The sequence below is a fragment of the Desmodus rotundus genome, chromosome 6 (genome assembly GCF_022682495.2).
Source record: "Desmodus rotundus isolate HL8 chromosome 6, HLdesRot8A.1, whole genome shotgun sequence".
Lineage (NCBI taxonomy): Eukaryota > Metazoa > Chordata > Mammalia > Chiroptera > Phyllostomidae > Desmodus > Desmodus rotundus.
Window position 1 is genome coordinate 18,886,684 of NC_071392.1, and position 20,590 is coordinate 18,907,273.

The 20,590-nt window shown below is 32.8% G+C and overlaps 1 protein-coding gene and 1 pseudogene across 2 annotated transcripts in view; both read left to right on the forward strand.

The window, feature by feature from the left end:
* Positions 1-20,590, forward strand: part of SNX13 (sorting nexin 13) — a 113,830-nt gene that overhangs the window by 66,969 nt on the left and 26,271 nt on the right. For both annotated transcript variants that reach the window (XM_024563072.3, XM_024563073.3), the window contains exons 13-17: positions 268-461; positions 6,980-7,084; positions 7,682-7,814; positions 12,112-12,149; positions 16,435-16,504. In XM_024563072.3, coding sequence (XP_024418840.3) covers positions 268-461; positions 6,980-7,084; positions 7,682-7,814; positions 12,112-12,149; positions 16,435-16,504 — 540 coding nt within the window. The remainder of the gene's footprint in view (positions 1-267; positions 462-6,979; positions 7,085-7,681; positions 7,815-12,111; positions 12,150-16,434; positions 16,505-20,590) is intronic.
* LOC112307036 (U2 spliceosomal RNA) lies at positions 6,241-6,366 on the forward strand (annotated as a pseudogene).

Consider the following 20,590-nt stretch of genomic DNA (forward strand, 5'->3'; position numbering starts at 1 on the left):
ATTTTATCCCCTAGAGATTTTGCTATGAAAAGTCAGATTTTTTTAAGAATGTGCTTTTATTTGTGTTTCCTACATAACTCTTCTTCTTAGCTTTACTAATTCATAATATAACTCTATTTTCACCTCAAATATTTGTTAAACATTTTCAAAATGCAGAATTTTAGGTATTTGAAATGTTAATCCTTCTTAACTTTTTTGTCATACAGATACATGCACCCAGAAATGTGTGACATTATTATCTATGTTGTTATGGCTTTTGTTTGGCAGATTTCATGCAGCAAACTGGAGGTCAAGCACATCTCTTCTTCTGGATGACAGTGGAAGGATACCGGGTTACAGCCCAACAACAGCTAGAAGTTTTATTAAGCTGTCAGAAAGATGGAAAACATCAAACCAACCAAACCAAAGGTCTCTTAAGAGCAGCTGCTGTTGGAATTTATGAACAATATTTATCAGAAAAGGTGAGAATACGTTTCGGTTACTGTGTTCTTATCTTCCTTGGCAGTGTCATTAATAATAACTTTTATAGTTCTTATAAATATTACTCATGCTAGGCACAACTACTTCACAAGCATTGTCCTATTTTATCCTGGTAATAGTCTTATTGTGTATTATTATCTTAATTTTATAGGTGAAGAAACTAATGCTTAGAAAATTGAATTAATTTGACCAAAGTCATGAAAATACTAAATGACAAAGTCAAGATTCGAAGTCAAATACACTTAGATTCAAAGACACAGTAGTTGAAAGTAAAATGCAAAAGATAAATCATGCAAGCAGTAACCAAACAGCTGGATTGGCTATACCAATATTATACAGTAGATTTTAAGACAAAAATTGTTACTAGAGAAAAGAGGAACATTTTATAATAATAAAAGGACTAATTGATTGGGATGATAAAACAATTAGAAAAATAAAACCCCCTACATACGTGAAACAAAAAACTGACAAAATTGAAGAGAGAAATAGAGTTCAACAATAATCGTTTAAACTTCAGTACCTACTTTCATTAATTGATAGAACATTTAGAAAATCACCAAGGATGTATAGGAATTAAGGAACACTGTGAATCAGTTATACCTTTTACATGTATAGAATATTTCACATAACTATAACAGGATGCACATTATTTTCGTGCACACATGAAACATTCTCCAGAATAGACCATGTGCCAGGCCATACGACAACTCTTAATTTAAAAGTATTGAAAATCATGCAGAGTATGTCCTTTTCTCCTAATACAACAACAGAAGGATTAATTAGAAATCAATTAGAAATTAATTAATTAGAAATCAACAACAGAAGGAGTTTTAGAATTTGTACATATTTGAACATTAAAGAACACATTTCTAAATAGCTTCTAGGTCAAAAAGAATTGAATGTAATTGAAAACACAATGGTGCAACTAAAGCAGTGCTTTGAGGGAAAGTCACATTTTTAAAATGCCTAAATGGAAAGAAGATTTCAAATCAACAATCCATGTTCTCTCCATAAAAATCTAGAAAAAGCGAAGCAAAATGAATGCAAAGCAACAGAAGGAAGGAAATAGTAATGATCAGAATGGAAATGAGTTAAATAGAAAAGAGAAAAGCAGTGATAAAAATCAGTGAAACCAAAAATTCATTCTTTGCAAAGATCCACCAAAGTGACAAACGTCTAACTAGATTGGCCAAGCAAAAAAAGAGATCACCAAAATCATGAATAAGAAAGGGGACATCACCACCAATTATACAGAAATTAAAAGGACTATAAGCAAATATTCTAAACAACTTTTCCAACAAATTAGACAACTTAAATGAAATAGACAAAATTCCTAGAAAGACCCAGATTGCCAAACTGACTCAGGAAGAAATAGAACATATAATAAATAATTTTAATAAGTAATTAAAAATGATCTCATAAAGAAAAGCTGAGGCCTGTGTGGTTTCACTGGTGAGTTATATGAACTTTTTAAGAAAAAATAATACTAACTTTTCACAAACTCTTCCACAGTGTAGGGGAAAAAATACATTTTCGATCTTATTTTATGAGGCTAGTGTCATTCTTATACCAAGGCCAGACAAAGATCATTTAGAAAACCATAGATAAGTGCCATGAGTATGGACATATAAATCCCCAAAATTCAAGATTACTCATGCTCCAGTACTTTTTTCCCCAATCCAAAGAAATATTTTTTAACTTCAGTACTTTCAATAGCTATGTTGTAATATCTATTTATACTTACTAGCACAAAAATTAAATTTTAATTTACAGTCTGAATTTTATTTGAAAACTGCTTATTAGTGTACTTGCTTACATTTTCGGCTTATAAAATATATTTAAATAGCGTAGTTTTAAGAATAATAGGATAACGAACACCTATACACCCTGTCCAGCTTAAGAAATAGAACATTCAGTGTACTTTTGAAGATCCCTACATACTCTTCACCTGTCCTCACCTATCAGGTTTACCTGTTTCCTTACTTCTTGATGACGTCAGTTTCCTGTAGTTATTCACTTATTTTCTCATACAGTTTTGCTATATGTGTGTGTTCTAAACAATATATTGCTTAGTTTTGTTTTTAAACTTTGTGTCAATGGAGTGATACTATGAGTGCTGCTTTTCTCCCCATGGCCGCCATTATATTTGAATGCATAATGTTGATGCATGCAGGAATAGTCATTTGCACTAAAGTATTTCGTTGCACAGCTATACAATAGTTTATTTACCTTTGATAATATTTATGAACATTTTGTTTCTATTGCACTGCTGCTCTGAATATTGTAGTTCATGTTTCCTTGTGCACAAATTCAAGTTTCTGCTATCTGAAAACATTGCATTGAGTATATGTCTTTTGCATGTTAATTCTTAAAATAATTTATAGAGTAAATTCTATTGTAGTCCAGTAGTATAAATTACAATTATAATGGAAAAATCAGAAAATTAAGTTACTTAAGTCGGTTTCAGCATTCATTGTATTCTGGCTCGTTGTTTCCATTGAGAAATCAATGTGAGTGTTACTCTTTTGAAGATAACCATTTTTTAGCATGGAAAGACATCCCATGCCTCAGGAAACCCTTCCCTGGGACACCGGAAGTCCCAGAGGATAGCCATTGGCAACCTCTTCACCATAATGGATCATCCACTGCGCAGCACTCCTAGTACAACTTAAGGGCACTGTTATCATGAGTGGCAACAGTTCATCTTCACTTCTCCTATCCTGTGCTTCGTATTATGATTGAAGTGTTTAGTATCTTAACATTGTGAACATTGTAACTAGAAGTTCAGTTCATGAAAATGAGAATGATTGTAATACCAACACCATCCATCATGACTCAGGCAACACCAGAAAAAGAAGACGCAATGACTGGGCTATTTTAGCGACAGGTGCAGGAACTGTACAACTGGATTAGGGAGAGCACATAACCAAATAGAGCATGCTTCACTACGTGCAAAAGACATTTTGAGATTGGTCTTGGTGGAGAAGGTGATGTGAAAGCAAATATGAAGGCTGAATATTACAAATACTTTTAAGTCAAATACTTTTAGGGTTCTTTCTGTCTCCCAAAAAGACATCCAAAAAATAGTGGCTGTTGAATTAGCTTGGACATACCACACAAATGAACACATGTTAGGCTGTCTTCCCCTTGATTATTTTGTAAAGTGAGTAGAGTTATGTGTTTTGATTCAGAAGTTTCAACTGAAATATCCCGTGAGTAAACAAGAGAGGAACATGATTTCGCCCTTCAAAGTTTAGAGCTTTTTCAGTGAGCTCTTACAAGTAATCATGCTTTCTGTAGTATATTGTGTTGCATCAAATTGGGACAACATAAGTATGTTTTTCATAGCTCCTAGGTACTTTGGTTTGAAAAAATGGAGTTTTAGATATCTCCTTGATATCTAATATTTGTAATAAACCGCAAAAACATAAACTTTACTCATCATCTGTATTCAGTAGACAGTAGAGTGCAAACACAAATTTTAACAAATTCTATTTAGTGCCTGAAATTTTTTCCAATGAAAAAGAAAAAGGTCTTACCTGCTAAATGGCATGTATTTTTAAATATATATAACACTGCTGAAAGGAGAGATCATTTGCTTACTGAGGTTTCGTAATGAAAGTTTTTGTTTTAAAATATGTAGAAACCATGAGATTTTTGACATAAAAAATGTCAGGACTGACTACTTTAGACAAATGTCTTTGAGATGGGTATCATTTTTGACAGTTACAGAAAAGATACTAAAATGTTGGTCTGCAGTGAAATTATATTTTCAAAGAATGGGACAAGATAATATCATTCTTTCATTCAAAAATACATCAAGAATGAATGTTGTATAAAGAATTGTAGTAAACAGAGATATGTATGCTTTTTCTCCAAAACTGTTGGATGATCTTTGAAGAGACTAAAAGGAACCTTGAAAAGGATGGTCTGACCTGAGTGGCTTATAGGTAGGCTATGACAAAAACTTAACAGTGAAAAAATGAGTCAGTTTTTGGAAATAAGACTATCGAGAACTCAGTATCACCAGAAAGGGCCAGCCTGTTTAATAGGATTTTCTGTTTGTTTTTTTAACTAAAACTATAATTTATTAAGACTCTACCTTTAATCTTCACAAGTTTGAAGATTATATGTGTTTTAAAATCATTTTCCTTGAGAAGAAGGAGGTTTATGATGACATGATGCTTCAGAGTATTAAAAAATGGGCCTTTCAGACTTGGCTAGCTTGTTTGATGAATTCACAGACGCAAAGGGCCTGACTGGCCAAACAGCTGGTCCACCAGACAAGCCTTTAGATAAAAGTCGATGAACATTGTTTTTGAGAGCTAGAAACAAATCCCTACAGTTCTTAAAACCCACTCTTTTAGTAAGTAAAATCCCATTATCCTATGGGTAAATGATTTTACTGAAAGGATATTTAACTTGATCTTAGCACATCAGACTGGTGAAAGGCATAAGTATGATGTAGGCTTAAGAGAGAGCTGAAGGTCAAAGTGAATTTTACATTTGATTATACTCATTTATACCACTATATAAAACAAAAGGGTATTCTAAAGGCTGCAGGCAGATCAGAGAAGTTTTATTACAAAAGGAAACACACAAAGTAAAAATATCCTATGGGATCATGGCATAAAAAGAAAATTGTTCGTTTTTTAAATTAAATATAGATAATAGCACTTAATTAGTCCTAACGTGTATTATCGCATTTTAAGTCTTACATTTATTTATTTTAAGAATACACAATAGCATAGCCTATAATATTTAAATATCTAATAATTAAAAAGTTAAAATAAATATCAGGACAGTAACATAAATACATTATTTCATTAGTCCTATTATAATTGTCATTATTAACTAGTATTATTTTGTTTAATCACATGCGTGTAGTAAAATAAAGAATACAGATTAATAGATACTTTTGGAAAACACTTGTATTGGGGAAACAGTTACTTTGTATCTGCATAAATATTTCTTCTATATTACTTTCTTTGAGGGGGGCGTTTTGGTAGGTTGTGACCCATGATAGCTCTCCGAAAGTGTTGGTCACCCTCTGCCAAGGAGCGTTAATCCAATGCTATGTACAGAGTTTACAGGAAAAATTAAACTAAATAAATAGAAAATGTTATTTTCAAATTTGCCTTTTGTTATTTCCTAGAAACTGAGTGTAAGTGAAAGGAGACAACCACCTACCATCATGTTTCTCGTTAATCTTTGTCCCAGACTCAGGGTTTCTAGCTCTCCTGTTCCCGTTTCAGGGGAAACATGTACACACATGCTATAGCACACCCTCCTCTGCACAAACCGCAGATAAAGCACCCTCTTCCCCACTCACAAAGGGAACCAACCAGCACACACCTGCTTGGATTTACTAACAAGAATGTTGAATAAGCAAAGGAGCCTCGGAAGTTCTGTAGCCCATTTTCTCTACACATTTATACCATGCTATTTCCTTTCATTTTCTCCTTTTCTCCCTTTTCTTGATCTATTCATTTGTTCCTTAGATACTCTATTGGATAGCAAGGAGAAATTATTTAAATAATGCCTTCTTTTGCTAATTTTCTAAGAGTTACCATCCTCATCACTTGTTTACTCTCCAGAGCCTTCAAAACTAAAAATTCAAAGTTGACATCCTAAAGATGACCATATTCCTAGATTTTTGGATTTTTTTCACTTTTAAATTTTTTATTGTATTCTTTTCCATTACCATTTAGTCCCCGTATGTCCCCCTCTCCCCAACAGTCTTATCTATGAGTCTGTCTCATTGCTTCTTGGCCTTTTGGCTACGAGCAAGTGTAGTATCTGTTCTTACCAGTTTCATATGAGTCTGTCTCTATTTTGCTTGTTAGTTCAGTTTGTTAATTAGGTTCTACATATGAGTGAAATCATGGTATTTGTCTTTCTCTGGCTTATTTCACTCAGCCTAAGTAATTTTACACATTGAACATCATATTTTGGCAGTTGCTAGAACGCATTAACTTTTCAGATATTTTTTTCTCACGTCATCTTGGAACTTTGCTGCAGTGTTACAAAACCAAATTTAGGATAAAGGAAGTATTTTCTAAAGGCCATTCAAAGGATTGTTTCTAGTGTTAGATACGTTACAAATGGCTTATTACTTCGGCAATTACATTAATTACACATCCAGGACTACGGAATGCTAAAAACTTACTCCTAATGACAGTATTTCCTATGTGCCAGACATTGTTCTTGTATGGTTTACATAAATCTCTCTTAATCCTTACAATAACCTTGTGTCGTAATACCCACATTTTGCAGGCTGAGTACAATATTTGTCTACCAGGCTATATATTACACTATGACAAGGAGATTCTAGCTCTTATTTCAGCCCCCTTAAACATCAAGTTGTCATTTACAGACCAAGCATTTTCTGCCAATTACTTTTAATAATATGACTCCATTATTTAATTCTTCTACTCTCAAGGCTTAATTTGTATTGAGAAATTCCAAAGATAATTACTATTGTTTTTCTGTTTGTTAGGCATCTCCAAGAGTTATTGTTGATGATTATTTGGTAGCAAAATTAGCAGATACTTTGAATCATGAAGATCCAACTCCCGAAATCTTTGATGACATTCAAAGAAAGGTATTTTATGCATTATTATTAGATCTTTCTTGAAAGAAAATGTGTATTTCCATATATATGTAATTTGTTTATTTAAAGGTTATTGAAAATTATAAAAGAGAGGTAATTAAACAAGAGTTATGGTAATAATACTTCTCAACTACAAAAATGGTTAGGCCAGTTTTATTTGTTTGTTTGTTTAACAAATGAGGAAAATGCTTATTTTAGGCTGTTTATTTGAATCTGATTGCATAACCAGATAAACAGTTTTAGAGTTTCATGAATTCATGGTGTATATAAATAACATCTCTCAAATTTATTTTAATGTGCCGTGAGCCTTCATGTGGACTTGTTTCTTAGACCACACTACTTCCTAGAGCATTATGTGTAGTCTGCTGTCAGCGACTTGTGTCGTAGTAGGGCCTTTTCAGTGCAATTCAGGTACCAGTGGGCCAGAAGGAGTCATTAATTGTGACATAGTCTTATTGCTAACATCTTATAAATATGGAGCTGTGATTCATTATAGGAAGGCCTCAGTCTAGCTGTTGGTAAAATCTTATTAGTGAAAATCAGTACATTATCCCTGTTAGTAATTGAATATCTTCATTTATTCAATAGGTATATGAATTGATGCTACGAGATGAAAGATTTTACCCTTCCTTCAGACAGAATGCACTTTATGTGCGCATGTTAGCTGAGCTGGATATGTTAAAAGACCCTAGTTTCAGAGGATCAGATGATGGTGATGGAGGTGGGTGGCACACGTTACACATGTGTGTGTGTGTGTGTGTGTGTTCCTATATATTCTACTTAGCAAATAAATATCTTTTCAGACAAGATAAAAATGTCCTTGAAGTCCAAATAAAAATTATAATATGTTTAAAAATCTATAAATGACAAAGTTTAGTTACCACACTAAATTAAAATGTTGCAAATTTAATAACAGATTAGAATCTAACTATAGAAGCTTCTAACTATAGAAGCTTTGAATTCTTAAAGATGATTACTTTTTTGAGTTTTATGCAAATATTTTTATGGTAAATAATAAGTTCACAACTAACAAGATTATTGAGAAGATTAAATGAGAATAACAAGGAATGATTCTGAGGGTACTATAAACTATAAAGCTTTATATTTTTAAAAAGTACAGTTTTTCCTCTTTAAGTATATTGTTTTCCAAATATTGTATAGGATAAGCTGGAAGAAGCTACAACAGTTATTTATTCCAGTCTTTCAGTTTTTTCAAATGAGGTTACTATCAGCTTGGTGTAGTGAGGAAAGTGGACTGTAAGAGTCAGAATATTTATATTTTACTCCTGTTGTGCTACATAATACTTGTGTGATACTGGCCAAATAATTTCTTTAAGTCTCATTTTTCTCAGTTGTGAATCTGGATTAATATTCTTCTCCTTCTAATAAAAAATTTACCTCTGAGTCATTGTCGGATATAAATGGAATTATGTACAGGGTCTGGCACAAATAACACCCCTTGTTTATTACAAAAATCTTTATTACAAAATCATAAGCATGTAATTCTGTGACATAATATCACTCAAGCACGCCATATGACATTTTAGGTGAAATGTTCAAATTAAAAGTATAAGCTATTACACCCATATTATTATTACCCTACCAACCTCACTCAAGCAGGCCTTATTTCTGCTGGACCCTGTATATGTAAATGATTTATAAACTAAAACACAAATTAAGTTTTTATTGGTAGTAAATAATCAGCTTTTTAGAATAGTGGGAGAGACAACCCTTAGAACACAAGGTTCCAGAATCTTAGGCCCAATGACCATTTTTCTTGTTATCCAGTTCAGAAGCACTTGGCTAAACTCTGATTAAATATCTAAGGTTTGATAAACTTCTGGTATGTTCTACTAAGCAAATAAGCAATGTAAATAAAAGGTAAATTGGAATGATTTGACTAAGGAATAGTTTAAGAGAATGTGTTAATTATAATCACTTATTTATGAATAGGTTAATGAACAGAACCACTTGGGGTTAGTGATATTAATAGATCTTTTAAGTAGTGAGCACTGCTTTAGAAAATACCTTTATCATGGAAGTTTCCTAGCCTCCCTTCTCCACCCCACCCTCCTCGCAGTCTGTATTAGTGAGATTTTACTTCTCAAATAATCTAGGAAATCCAGTTATAGATGTTTGTGTTTGAGTTTTAATAACCTTTGTATTGATTATTGATCTAATATCTTGAGTTTTTAAATTAACTCTTATTTGTAAAATTAGAATGATATTTTAACTGGATTTGATTGCATAATTAAGGAAGTTTTCTTTTTAAGGAGTACTTCTGTGGGAATAAAGTTCAGTGTACCTCAAGTTTACTAAGAATATACCCATATTTAGTGTCCATTGAAAAATCTTTTAGAGCACTGCTATGAAATTTTCAGTAGCAGCTGTACTTCTAGAAAGGGTTGCTATAAGTATTTTTGTTGTTTATTTTAATTTTATTAAGGAATTTCTTCGTACTGTGAAAGGTATTTGCTGTATTATCCAAAATGAAAGAAGATAACTTGAATCGTAATCGCATCATTTAAAATTACAGCAACAGCGTATTCTGTGGGAGTAGTTTTTGATGCTGTAGTGTGAAAACTCTCCCACTCTTCTAAATTGACTTTTAGCTTCCACACACGTCTTTCTAACCAGTCTGTCTTGTCTTCTAGTATTGCACTAATGGAGTAAATGATTTATAAGCCATTTCAAACTTCCCCAAACCTCGTATTTACTTAAAACAAAGTAGATTTTTAAAAAGTTTTTCTGCAGCTGGGTTTGATCTGAAGTGTCCTTGTCCACCTGTCATGAGTACTCCTCACAATGGAGTCATTGATTGTAGCTTGGAATCGCACGTGTACGTATCTTTTGTCTTTCTTTTTGACATTGCTTTTTGACATTGAGTCCTAACTGATGAGCTTTTATATATTTTATCACTAAGAAATTGCCAATCCCTTTTTTAAAAATCATTTGAAAGACATGTGGAATGATGGGTATAATATGAAATACTAAAAATAGCTGTAGGTTTATTGTCAGTGTTTAGGTTTCAGGCAATTACAACTTTTTCAAATAGTAAGGCTTATGATTTTCTCATCTTTATTAGGTTTTTTAACCAAAAATAGGCTTTCCCCACATCTTTTTTTATAACATTTTGTTATAAATTCATTTTCTGACATCATAATTTAAGCTTTCTGACACTTTGTTCATATTTTAGACATTCTGAAATTTTGGCTACTTTTCAGATATTTTAAAATAATTGTCTAACCCAATGTTTAGTCTGTAGCTAATTTTTTGAAAATGCAGGCTACAATTGAGCCTAAAATTAATGGGCCAAGTCTTATCAAGTATAATAGTATCCTCTGGTGGTTTTTCTCTGCTGGGGAAGAAAGTTCATTACTATTTAACCAGACTCCAGTAGGTAGGTAGGAAGCTGACGGCTTGCTCATGCATGCCCTCTCTCTCTTCATCGCTCTCTTCTTCCTCCCCTTTCTTCCTTTTCTTTTTCCTCGTTATTTGTGATTGCTTTCTTTATTAGTTCAGCTGTAAGTTATTTTACAGTAGATATTTTAAGTAGATATTTAATAAAAACAGTAGATGTTTTTATTAAAACAGTCTTTTAAAAATATATGCTTTGTTTTTAAATTTTAATTTTAATCACACTGTTTTTCTCACCATGTCAAACTATACTTTCTTTTGTTTTCTAATATTTATAGACATTTATCAAATTCTTGATTAAGTGTGGACCTAGATTGATTTTAAATTCTGTTTCTGAATCTTATTATTATTTATTGATCAAGAAATTAAACTATGCTTGCTTTGCTCCTGATTCTCTTTTAACTTGATTTGCCCTTGGTGGGAAGATTTAAGAGGTGGGCAGACCACAGAGGTAGGAGGTATATAATTGAAAGAGAATACAGAACACTTTATTCACTTTAATTATCACCTTGCTGTTAACCAAGAGGTAATCTTAAGTGAAATTTCCTGTTTACCTTTTGTGACCACAGGTCTGAGGAACCAGAAAATGTTCTTGGGCATTTAGAATTGTTGAAGTTGGAAAGCAACACCAACTGCCTTTTTCTGAAAGTAATAGAAATTTGCTTTTAAGATCTCTTTAGAGATCCAAATTTGTTAATAATCTCTGAAGTGCTAGAAACCATACATGGTCATTTTAACATATGTATATAAAGGGGCATTTTAGCTATTAACTTAATTTGCTGAGATGTAGATAAAGCCTGAGGGAAAAGACATTAATTTTCATAAAATATAATTGACTTACTGTCTAACATTAATTTTTAAAAATAATTTTAGTTGCTCTTTAATTAAATGGCATTGTACATGGAGTTTTACATATATTTTGCTCTATTAGTTATATATTGACTTAAGAATCTAGACTTCCAATGTTTTTGAACCAAATCTAGCAAGAATAAGTAGACTTAAAAATATATTAAATATCTTTATTCTTCACACTAAAGAATAATTTTATTTGTAGTATTTCTTAATCCAGTGAGACAGAAATGACAAAATACCTCTCACTTCCACACACTCACTTTGCAATGTTTCTTCTCATGTTGATATTGTATTAGACAACTTAATATGGTACTGTGAGTGTAAAATATTTAGTAGTTGCTCTCTTTATACATGAATGCTTTTTTATGTGTGTGAGTGTGGAGGCAACTTAGATACAGCTGGGGGAGGGGGGATTAGGTTCACAGTTGTGAGAATGCAAAGCACGGTTATTCTTGTGTTATTACCTATTAATTATTATATTGTATTCCATATGAACAACTGTCTATAAACTTACTTTCCCCCACCATATACATAAAATATATATCCCCCGCCCCTTCCACTGAAATTCCTGGCTTGGAAAGCCATGGGGTGTGAGGGGACAGGTGTTTGGAGTAGTGTATGACAATTTTCTTAACTGTTCTGTTATGTCTCGGCTTGGCCAACTTTCATTCTTGGTGTTTGAACCTTAGATAAAGCAGCTGTTTCAAAAGTTTTTTACTATATGCTAAGTTGAATTTCCCTTCCCACAGAATCTTTTAATGGGTCTCCTACAGGAAGCATAAATTTGGTAAGTACTATTATGGGTACTTTAATTATTAAAGTGGCTTAAAAATAATATGAAAGGTAGATCCTTAACATGTGAAAATGAATGATACATTAGAAGCCCCAGTATCATCCTTTAGTGTTTGTTTTAAGAAGTTGTGCTTAAAGGAGTGTTAACTTCACATATTATGCAGCTATGAGTTAGAACTTAAAAATGAAACAAACTTTCAGTTTAAAAATGGAGTTGGATCACCACTGCATGATTCACTTGCATTTGATTTAAAAAATTGATTTTATTATTTTTAATCTTAATATTTAGTATTTTTAAATGACTGATTAGTAAAGTTCATAGGCAGTAGTAAATTTATAGACATGTACACAGGTAAATGTTTACATTGGAATTAGTTTTTTCTTGTATTTAGAAAAGATATAGAAAACTAGTTGGGGTATCTGAACACTTCTAGATATTTCTTAAAGTCTACACTATAACAAATTCAGGTGGTTGTAAATTTTATTATTTTTCTAAGATGAACAAAGTTGTACCTACTTAATTTTTTTAAGTGTAGAGAGTGAATTAAGCAACTAATCTATGATTGCAGGTTTCAGAATGACATGTTTTTAGCATATAAGCTGTCACTAATGTTTCATGGATGCAAGGTGAAGTGTGAAATGATGAACATTTCAGTTCTTTTTAGTATATCCATTCTTGCCATTGAATAACTTAGTTCATAAAATGCTGCTAGGAAGAAATATTAGTGTTCCATAACAGTTTCAGTCAGAGTTTGCAGGGTGTCAGGGGAGATTGTTCTCTTTGTTTTTCCTTCTACCTACATTACTTTCATTCAGACTTTTATAATAGCTAAGTGGTTTAGAGGCCCACTGTCTTATGTTGTCTTCTGTACTGCACACTTATTTCTAAAATAACCTTACTGAGTAAATAAATGGTCTGTTACTTTACAGAGTATAACCTTTAACAAAATACTATAGCAAATCAGCCCTAGTGTTATGTCAGATATTTTGTAACATTTTAAATGTTTTCCTAAATCATTTGTGGTCATTGCTATTTACTTATTATATTCTATGGTCTTATAACAACAAGGAATAGCTCCTACAGCATGAAGAAAACATTAGCAATAATTTTCATCATACAGAAAAAGTTTCCAATGTGACAGAACCTTTGATTGGTTTGAAATTTTCTAGTATTTACATTTGTAGTGCTTATACAAGTGTTTGAACAGTAGTAAAAAGTAAATTTTTTGTTTATTACATACCTAGAATAAATGTTTTTTCAAATAAGAGAGATCTCTTTTGTAAAATAGTGATATAAGCCAGAACAGTCTCTGGATCCAAGATTTACGCATCAGGTTAGTGAATTGCAACATTTTGTTATTCAGATAAATCAGTTAAATTCAAGCTTTTAAGTAGCTGAATTTTTAAAAATTCTTTTATTATATAGACAAATTTTAGTGGATCATTACATTTTTAAAATAGTTTAAGATTACAAACTACATTATGATAGTTTATTCCAATATACTAAGCAAATAAAATATTTAATATGTGGTGTTTTACTCATTTTGCAGTTGAGATTGGCAGATAAACTTTAAGCATTTGTAGCATTACCTTGTAAGTTGTATTTGCTGAGTTCATTATCATAGGAATTTTGAATTTTCAGGGTTTTTTTCTTGGCATAATGTTAAAAAAAAAACACTTCTTTTTCTTTCTTTTTTCTTTTTGGCAAGTTCAAGAGCTCCTAAGTATCACTTTACAAATTGCATTTTATTTCAGGACTGTACTAATGTGCTTGTTTTGAAATCACAGTTTCCTTTTACTAATCAATACTTACAGTTCTTATCAAAATTTAGTTCTGTAGTTAATATTTTTTCACCAGTTTTAATTATGTACTCTACTTAATATTGCATGTGCATTTAACTCTGACTAATGTTTAAGAGATGTGCCATCACATTTTCTCATAATATTTAATGAAAATATTTATTAATTGTATGTTACAAATGTGCTAAAAAGATAGTATATGCAAAGTTTTCTAACAACTTCAGGGTTGCATAGTATAAAATGCTGACATATTTAAAGTAATGAGTAACAGTTAACTTTTTAAATGCTACCTGCAAGGGAAGGTTACCACTAATAAGAATGTTTTTTTGAAAATTGATTGTTTTATGTTCCCTATGCTGACTTGTAATTTGAAACTCAGAGTAGATAATCTAAATTTTGTAGAAAGTCCATTTCCTCTGAATCTTCTGTCTTTCATATAAAAATAATATTAAAGCAAAGGTTGCACTATTTCTATTGCAATGTTTTATTATAGGTCATATGAGTACTTAACGATAAATTCTATTTCCTTTCAAAGTATCTTCCTTCACATTATGTCCTGACGGTTGTAGAGCAGATCTTGTATTATTGGCAAAACTGAGATACAAGAAAGACTAGTTGATATCGCTAAAATCTCTTATGGTATCAGTGCTGAATCCTAGACTAGACCTAATTGAATGTAATGATCCTCCCACTTGATGAGGGAAGTACAGTGGGTATCTACCTGGAATTATCACATTTGCTTCTCTTAGTGATCAGTCTTTAGTAGATATGCCTTTGGTTTTCTTAGAATGCAGTTGCCTTAATTTAAATGGCTTTATGTCATAAGTGTGGCTGCATTCAAGTCATTTAGATGACTCTTTAGTAATAATTGATTATATCACATTAGGACTTTAAAGTTCACTCAAATCATATGGTTTTTAAACTGTCAAATATGTCTGAGTTACATAATATTTGTATGTCAGAGGTCCCTAACGCCATTCCTGTGTTCATTGATTTATTGAGAGGAGTCACACACCTCGGTAGAGTCATACTCATGGGCTAGGATTCATTGTGGAGAAAGGCTATGAAGCAAAATCAGCAAAGGGAAAAGCCCAGAGGAAATCAGGCACAAGTTTCCAAGAATCCTTTCCCATGGAAGTTCCATGGGACAAAGTAAATTCCCCCAGCAATGAATGTGACAACATATGCGAAATGTTGCCACTAGGAAAGCTCACCAAAATAAGTGCCCAGGGTTTTTAATGGAGGCACGTCCCGTGTGTACCCTCTGCCTAGCATATGCCAAAATTCCAGACTTCCAGAATGAAAGCAGGTGTTCAGGGTAAACCACATTGTACAAACAGTTTAGGTAGTGCAAACCAGTCTTAGCAGTTAGGGAATGGTGGGCACCCTCCCTGAATCTAAGATTCCCGGATGTCATCCAGGGGCCAGCATTGCAAGTATTCTCAAGCAGTTTCATGGCTCCCGTATTAACTCTTTCTACACAGTCTGTATTCGTTTTGCGATTATGTTCTTTTCTCTGTATGTGTGGGTGTATGTGGCAAAATTTTTAAAATTTAGACCCAGAAAACATTGTTATAAAAGATTCATTCTGGGTCAGTCACTGATAATTTTTGTTTGTGAAATTAATTTCAAAAATTATTTTAAATACATCTTAGGCTATGAATTCACTTCATTTAATAAGTAATCATAGTATTAGTTAACTTTTTTTGTGTGTTAGGCAGTCTTCTAAATGTTTTATATGTCTTCTCATTTAATCCTTACGTAACACTGACGTAGGAGCTATTCTCATTGTATAGATAAGGAATCTAAACTAATTAAGGTTATTTATAAATTAACAAAAGTGTTAAATAATACAGAATTGGCTTTAGTATACTCAGCATTTTAAACAACTGAAACACTGAGTTAAGAATGTGTCCACTGCCCTGGTCGGGTGGCTCAGTTGGTCAAAGCACATTGCCCGTGCACCAAAAGCTTGCCCGTTTGGTTCCCAGTCAGGGCACATGCCCAGATTGTGGGTTTGATCCTTTGTCCGACCACGTACAGGAGGCAACCAATTGATGCTTCTCTCTAGCATCAATGTTTTCCTCTCTTTCTCTCTCCCTCCCCTTTTCTACAATCAAACATATCCTTGGGTGAGGATTGAAAAAAAGAGAATGTCCACTTGTTCTTATCCACATTTTTCTTACCATGTATTGAATATAACTGAGAAGTAGCAAATTTTAGTATATGAACAGGCATTGGAAGAAGAAATAATTTCATTTTTTAAGTTGATTTTTAAATTACTTTGTTTTATAGTTTCTTAATCTTGGATTTTCTTGTTCCTATTGGTGTAAATAGTGAGGATTATTACTGAGGAGTGAGGATATAAATAAAAACCTTCTATGGGGCAAAGATGAGTAATGCATATATGATGTGAAACTTTTTTAACACTTTTTCCCTATAAAATTTAAAAATCTTGTTTTCTGATTTTTTCCCCCCAGTCTTTAGATGACCTTTCAAATGTATCTTCTGATGACTTAGTACAACTTCATGCGTACATTTCAGACACTGGTAAGAGACTTTGTGGTATATTTCTTATTTAAGATTTGATTATCATTATCTTCACATTATTTTCCACATTTATTTTCACAAACCATTCTTCCGTTCTGTAGTCATATTTTTAGGTTACATTTTTCCCCCTGTAGAATGTTCTTTATTAAATTCTATGATGCTTATTTACTTATGTTATGGGTACTACTTTTGTCCAAGGTTTTCACTATTAACATTTTAGAAAGCTCAAATTCTAAGCATTTTGTCATTGCTAATAAATTCTGAAACCAATCTTTCTCTCTTTTTGTTTGTATCTAGCTGATAATTGTATAATTATTATTAAATCATTTGAGGGCAGATTTTAGTTCACAGTTTGTTTTCATGCATGCAAAATCAAATTAGATAACAGGGTAAATGAAGCTTTTAGGTATAGGAGTTACAGAACTTCAAGACATGCTTGGATTAGGTGAGAAACCGAAGATTTTGTGTCTCAATCAGCAATATGGTTAGTGAACTGAGGGGAAAAAAAATCAGTTTTCATTATTGCCATTAGATTATGAGATAATACCAGTAAGTAGGAGATAACGACGTTTCTTTATCTTGGCCTCTCCTGTTATCCTGGAATATGGGAGTGTTGTATCAGATTGCACACTGAAACATAAACATACTGAAATACTTGTGCAATACTCAGTCCAATATAATGCTTATCTGCTTACATTTTATATCCTGAAATGAGATTTATAGTATAGTTACAGTTTAAAAGATAATTTGCATCTGTATTTTTTAATCTGTTTTCTTTCTTTTAATCTGTTTTCTTTTGGAGCTGGAATGTCATTTTGTATTCTGTTCTCTGCCAAGTTTCTGGAATAAGTTATGTATCATTGCGGTCTCAGTTCTGTATCTTTTACAAATAGTTGCTCTACACATTACTCTGTTATTAGGGTCATTAGATAAAACCCTTGTCAATAAAACCACTGGTCTTGTTTCTTGTTGCTTTTCTTTCTAGCTTTTGATACAGTTGTCTCACTTTTTCCTTCATTAAAATTTTAAATTCTTTTATAAACCTCTGTTTTCTTTGTTGGCTTATCTTTCAAATGTGAAAGGCTTTGTTAAAGTGCAAATGTTCAGTATTTGTCCTTTTACTTCTTTTTTGAAGATCTTAAGCTTTGATGTCTAGAGGAAGACACTCATGTCAGTGTTTCTTATGTGGACCTTTCTCTTCTCTGAAGAGTTCTTATTTTCCAGCTGCTTTGTCCCTTTATTCAACTATTTATTAGCTTCTTCAAATGTATGGAAGCACAATGCTAAATGTTTTTAATAAATTGTTATATCTGTCAGACAAACATTTAAACACTAAAGAAGTAGCATATATAGTGGTTAAGAACATAGCTCTTTGTCCAAATTACTTGGGTTCAAACCCCAGCTCCGCCACACAATACTTGGGTGAATTCCTTAACTTCTCTACTTCAATTTCCTCATCTGTAAAAAAGGATAATAATAAATAATATCTCCTAGGATTGTTATGGGACCGATTAACTCAGAAGAATAATTACATGATGGGCATTTTTTTGTAGTGCTTATTCTAGAAATGTTTATTCTACCAATTGGACTTCTGAGTCTCTTTGAGTCTAGATCTCCATGTATTACAGGAAGCAGGACTGATAGTCTAGTGCATTGCTATTCCCTCATTGAGAAATCTTACTTTAAAAAATATTGACCAAATGAAGCAATGTGCTTAGTGATGATATTGATTTATATTCTGATCCTACTGTCTTAATCTGGTTATGGATTAGTATCAGATAGTTGGCATGTCACCTGCTATGAGTAACATTGTCCTAATGAAAATGAAACCTACTGTTTCCACTGTAATACTCACTATTATCTCAAAATCACTGTATAGGGTCTGGCAGAAGTAACGCCTACTTGAGTGTGTTTGGTAGGTTAGTAATATGGTTGTAATAATTTATAGTTTTATGAACATTTCACTTAAAATGTCATATGGTGTGCTTGGTTATGATATTGTTATGTTACAGAATTACATACTTATGAATTTGTAATAAAAAGAGGGCATTTTTTGTGTCGGACCCTGTATGTAACCTCATTTATCTTTGCTTAAAACCAAATCACCTTCTGTCTTCTGTGCTGCTTTTATAACAATCCCATTACTTTTCCTACAGTGCATGCATGCTGGTCATGATCTCCCTGCCTATTAATCTGTGACAGACCTGATCATTCTTTTTTAGAAAGCTTTTTACATTTATCCTTTCTTTCCTTTTCTATTCCTAGCTATTCTTCTTGTTCTTGTTAACTCCAGTTGGTTATGGTTTGCTGCCTAATTGACTTCTGTTTTCTTTTTTCCTTTCCCAAACCCATCTAAACACATAAACAGATAAAGCCATTCCCTTGTTTCCATGCTAACTCCATTGAGTGATGGTGGTTCTCTAACACGATGAAAAAGTGTATTGCAGTTTGCTATGCCTAGGTCTCTGAGAGAAGGATGATTGGAAGAGGTGAGCAGAGAAAAATAGTGTTACTGTAGTTAAAGTCGCTGAGAGCAACGTAACCAAAGTCGTCTTTCCCTGGTTTTATATTTTGCCAAATCAGGAACACTGATATTAGATGGAAAGGAATAAAGGGCAATTTTGAATTAAAAAGTGCAAAGCTTAGAAAAATTTTGATGAAAGCCTGCATAGATTTCTAGTTTTTATGTAATTAAAATAGTTTATTAAGAAGCTACCCAGACTGTCTTTGCATAATTATATACAAAATAAAAAAAATATTTAGCTCCAAACTTGGCCACTTTTTATTCACAATGTGGATCAATATAATGTTAGAAGAGCAATTTCGGTCAATATGGTAGTTTAAACTGCTGTGGGAAATGCTGCCTCCCATGTACAGAAAGGCTGAAAACAATAAAATGTAAATAGCTAAAGGAGGAAACTACAGGTGCCATAGACTATGAGGAAAAACAAACTTAAAGAACTGAAGAGTTGTCGCAGCCAAGGAGCTCATGGGAGCATGAAGGCTGCTGTCCTGGTTTCGACAGCGTTTTTGTGTCCTCGAGTTTAGAAGAGACAGAGTGGGCTAAGGCCTTGGAACCCTGACCTTTGCATAAAGGGTGGCTTGATGTGAAAAGAGATACTAGAACATTTTAGCTTACTGTCAAGGAAAAGAACAAAGAATGTAAAGATCATGGTTAGAAATAGAGTATCTGTTACCCAGAAGAAATTGAAAGCCTATCTGTGTCCCAACATGGTGTGTCTGGACTCATCTATCTTCAAGTGATTGCATTCCACAGCGTCTCCTAGCCTGAGGGTGTGTTTAAAATACTCATAGAGATAAGAATATAACACTATGAAGAAAGAACCAAGTAAAATTATAGAAATAAAAATATACAGTGATTAGCCCTGGCTGGTGTGGCTCAGTGGTTGAGTGCTGGCCTGCTGAATCATAGGGTCTCTGGTTCCATTCCCAGTCTAGGGCATGTGCTTGAGTTGCAGGCCAGGTCCCCAGTGAGGGTGCACACAGGAGGCAACCACCCACTGATGTTTCTCTCCCTTTCTTTCTCCCTCCCTTCCCCTCTCTAAAAAAGTAAATAAATAAAATCTTTTAAAACTATATATATGGTGATTGCAATTAAGGTCAGTGGATGGAATAGACTAAAGACAGATGAGTGGAGACTCAGTAAACTTTTGGAGACCTTAAGAAATGATCTAGAGTAGAATACGATAAAGAGAGATTGGAGAATGCAAAATACTAAAGACAAGGGATGCAAAGGGCAAGCATCTCTCTCCTTAAGATTAGTACAGAATATGAACAAGTGGATGGTTTGTAGAAAATTAGTAGGAAAATGCCTTTTAAAAATCTCCAGAATAAACTACACTTGTAAACTGTTGAATTTTAGAAATGAGAGTGAGTTGCCAAGACAGCAGATAAATCTTATCCCCTGCCTTTTGCTTTCTGTTCAGTTGAGGACATTTTAGAAAGTATATAACTAAATAGTTAAGGCTAGTACAAAAGGTTATTGTTTTGTTTCTGTTACTTTTCTTATATGAACTCTAACACTCTAATGCTGTAGTGTGAGGTGGTATCGTGGCATCATAACTA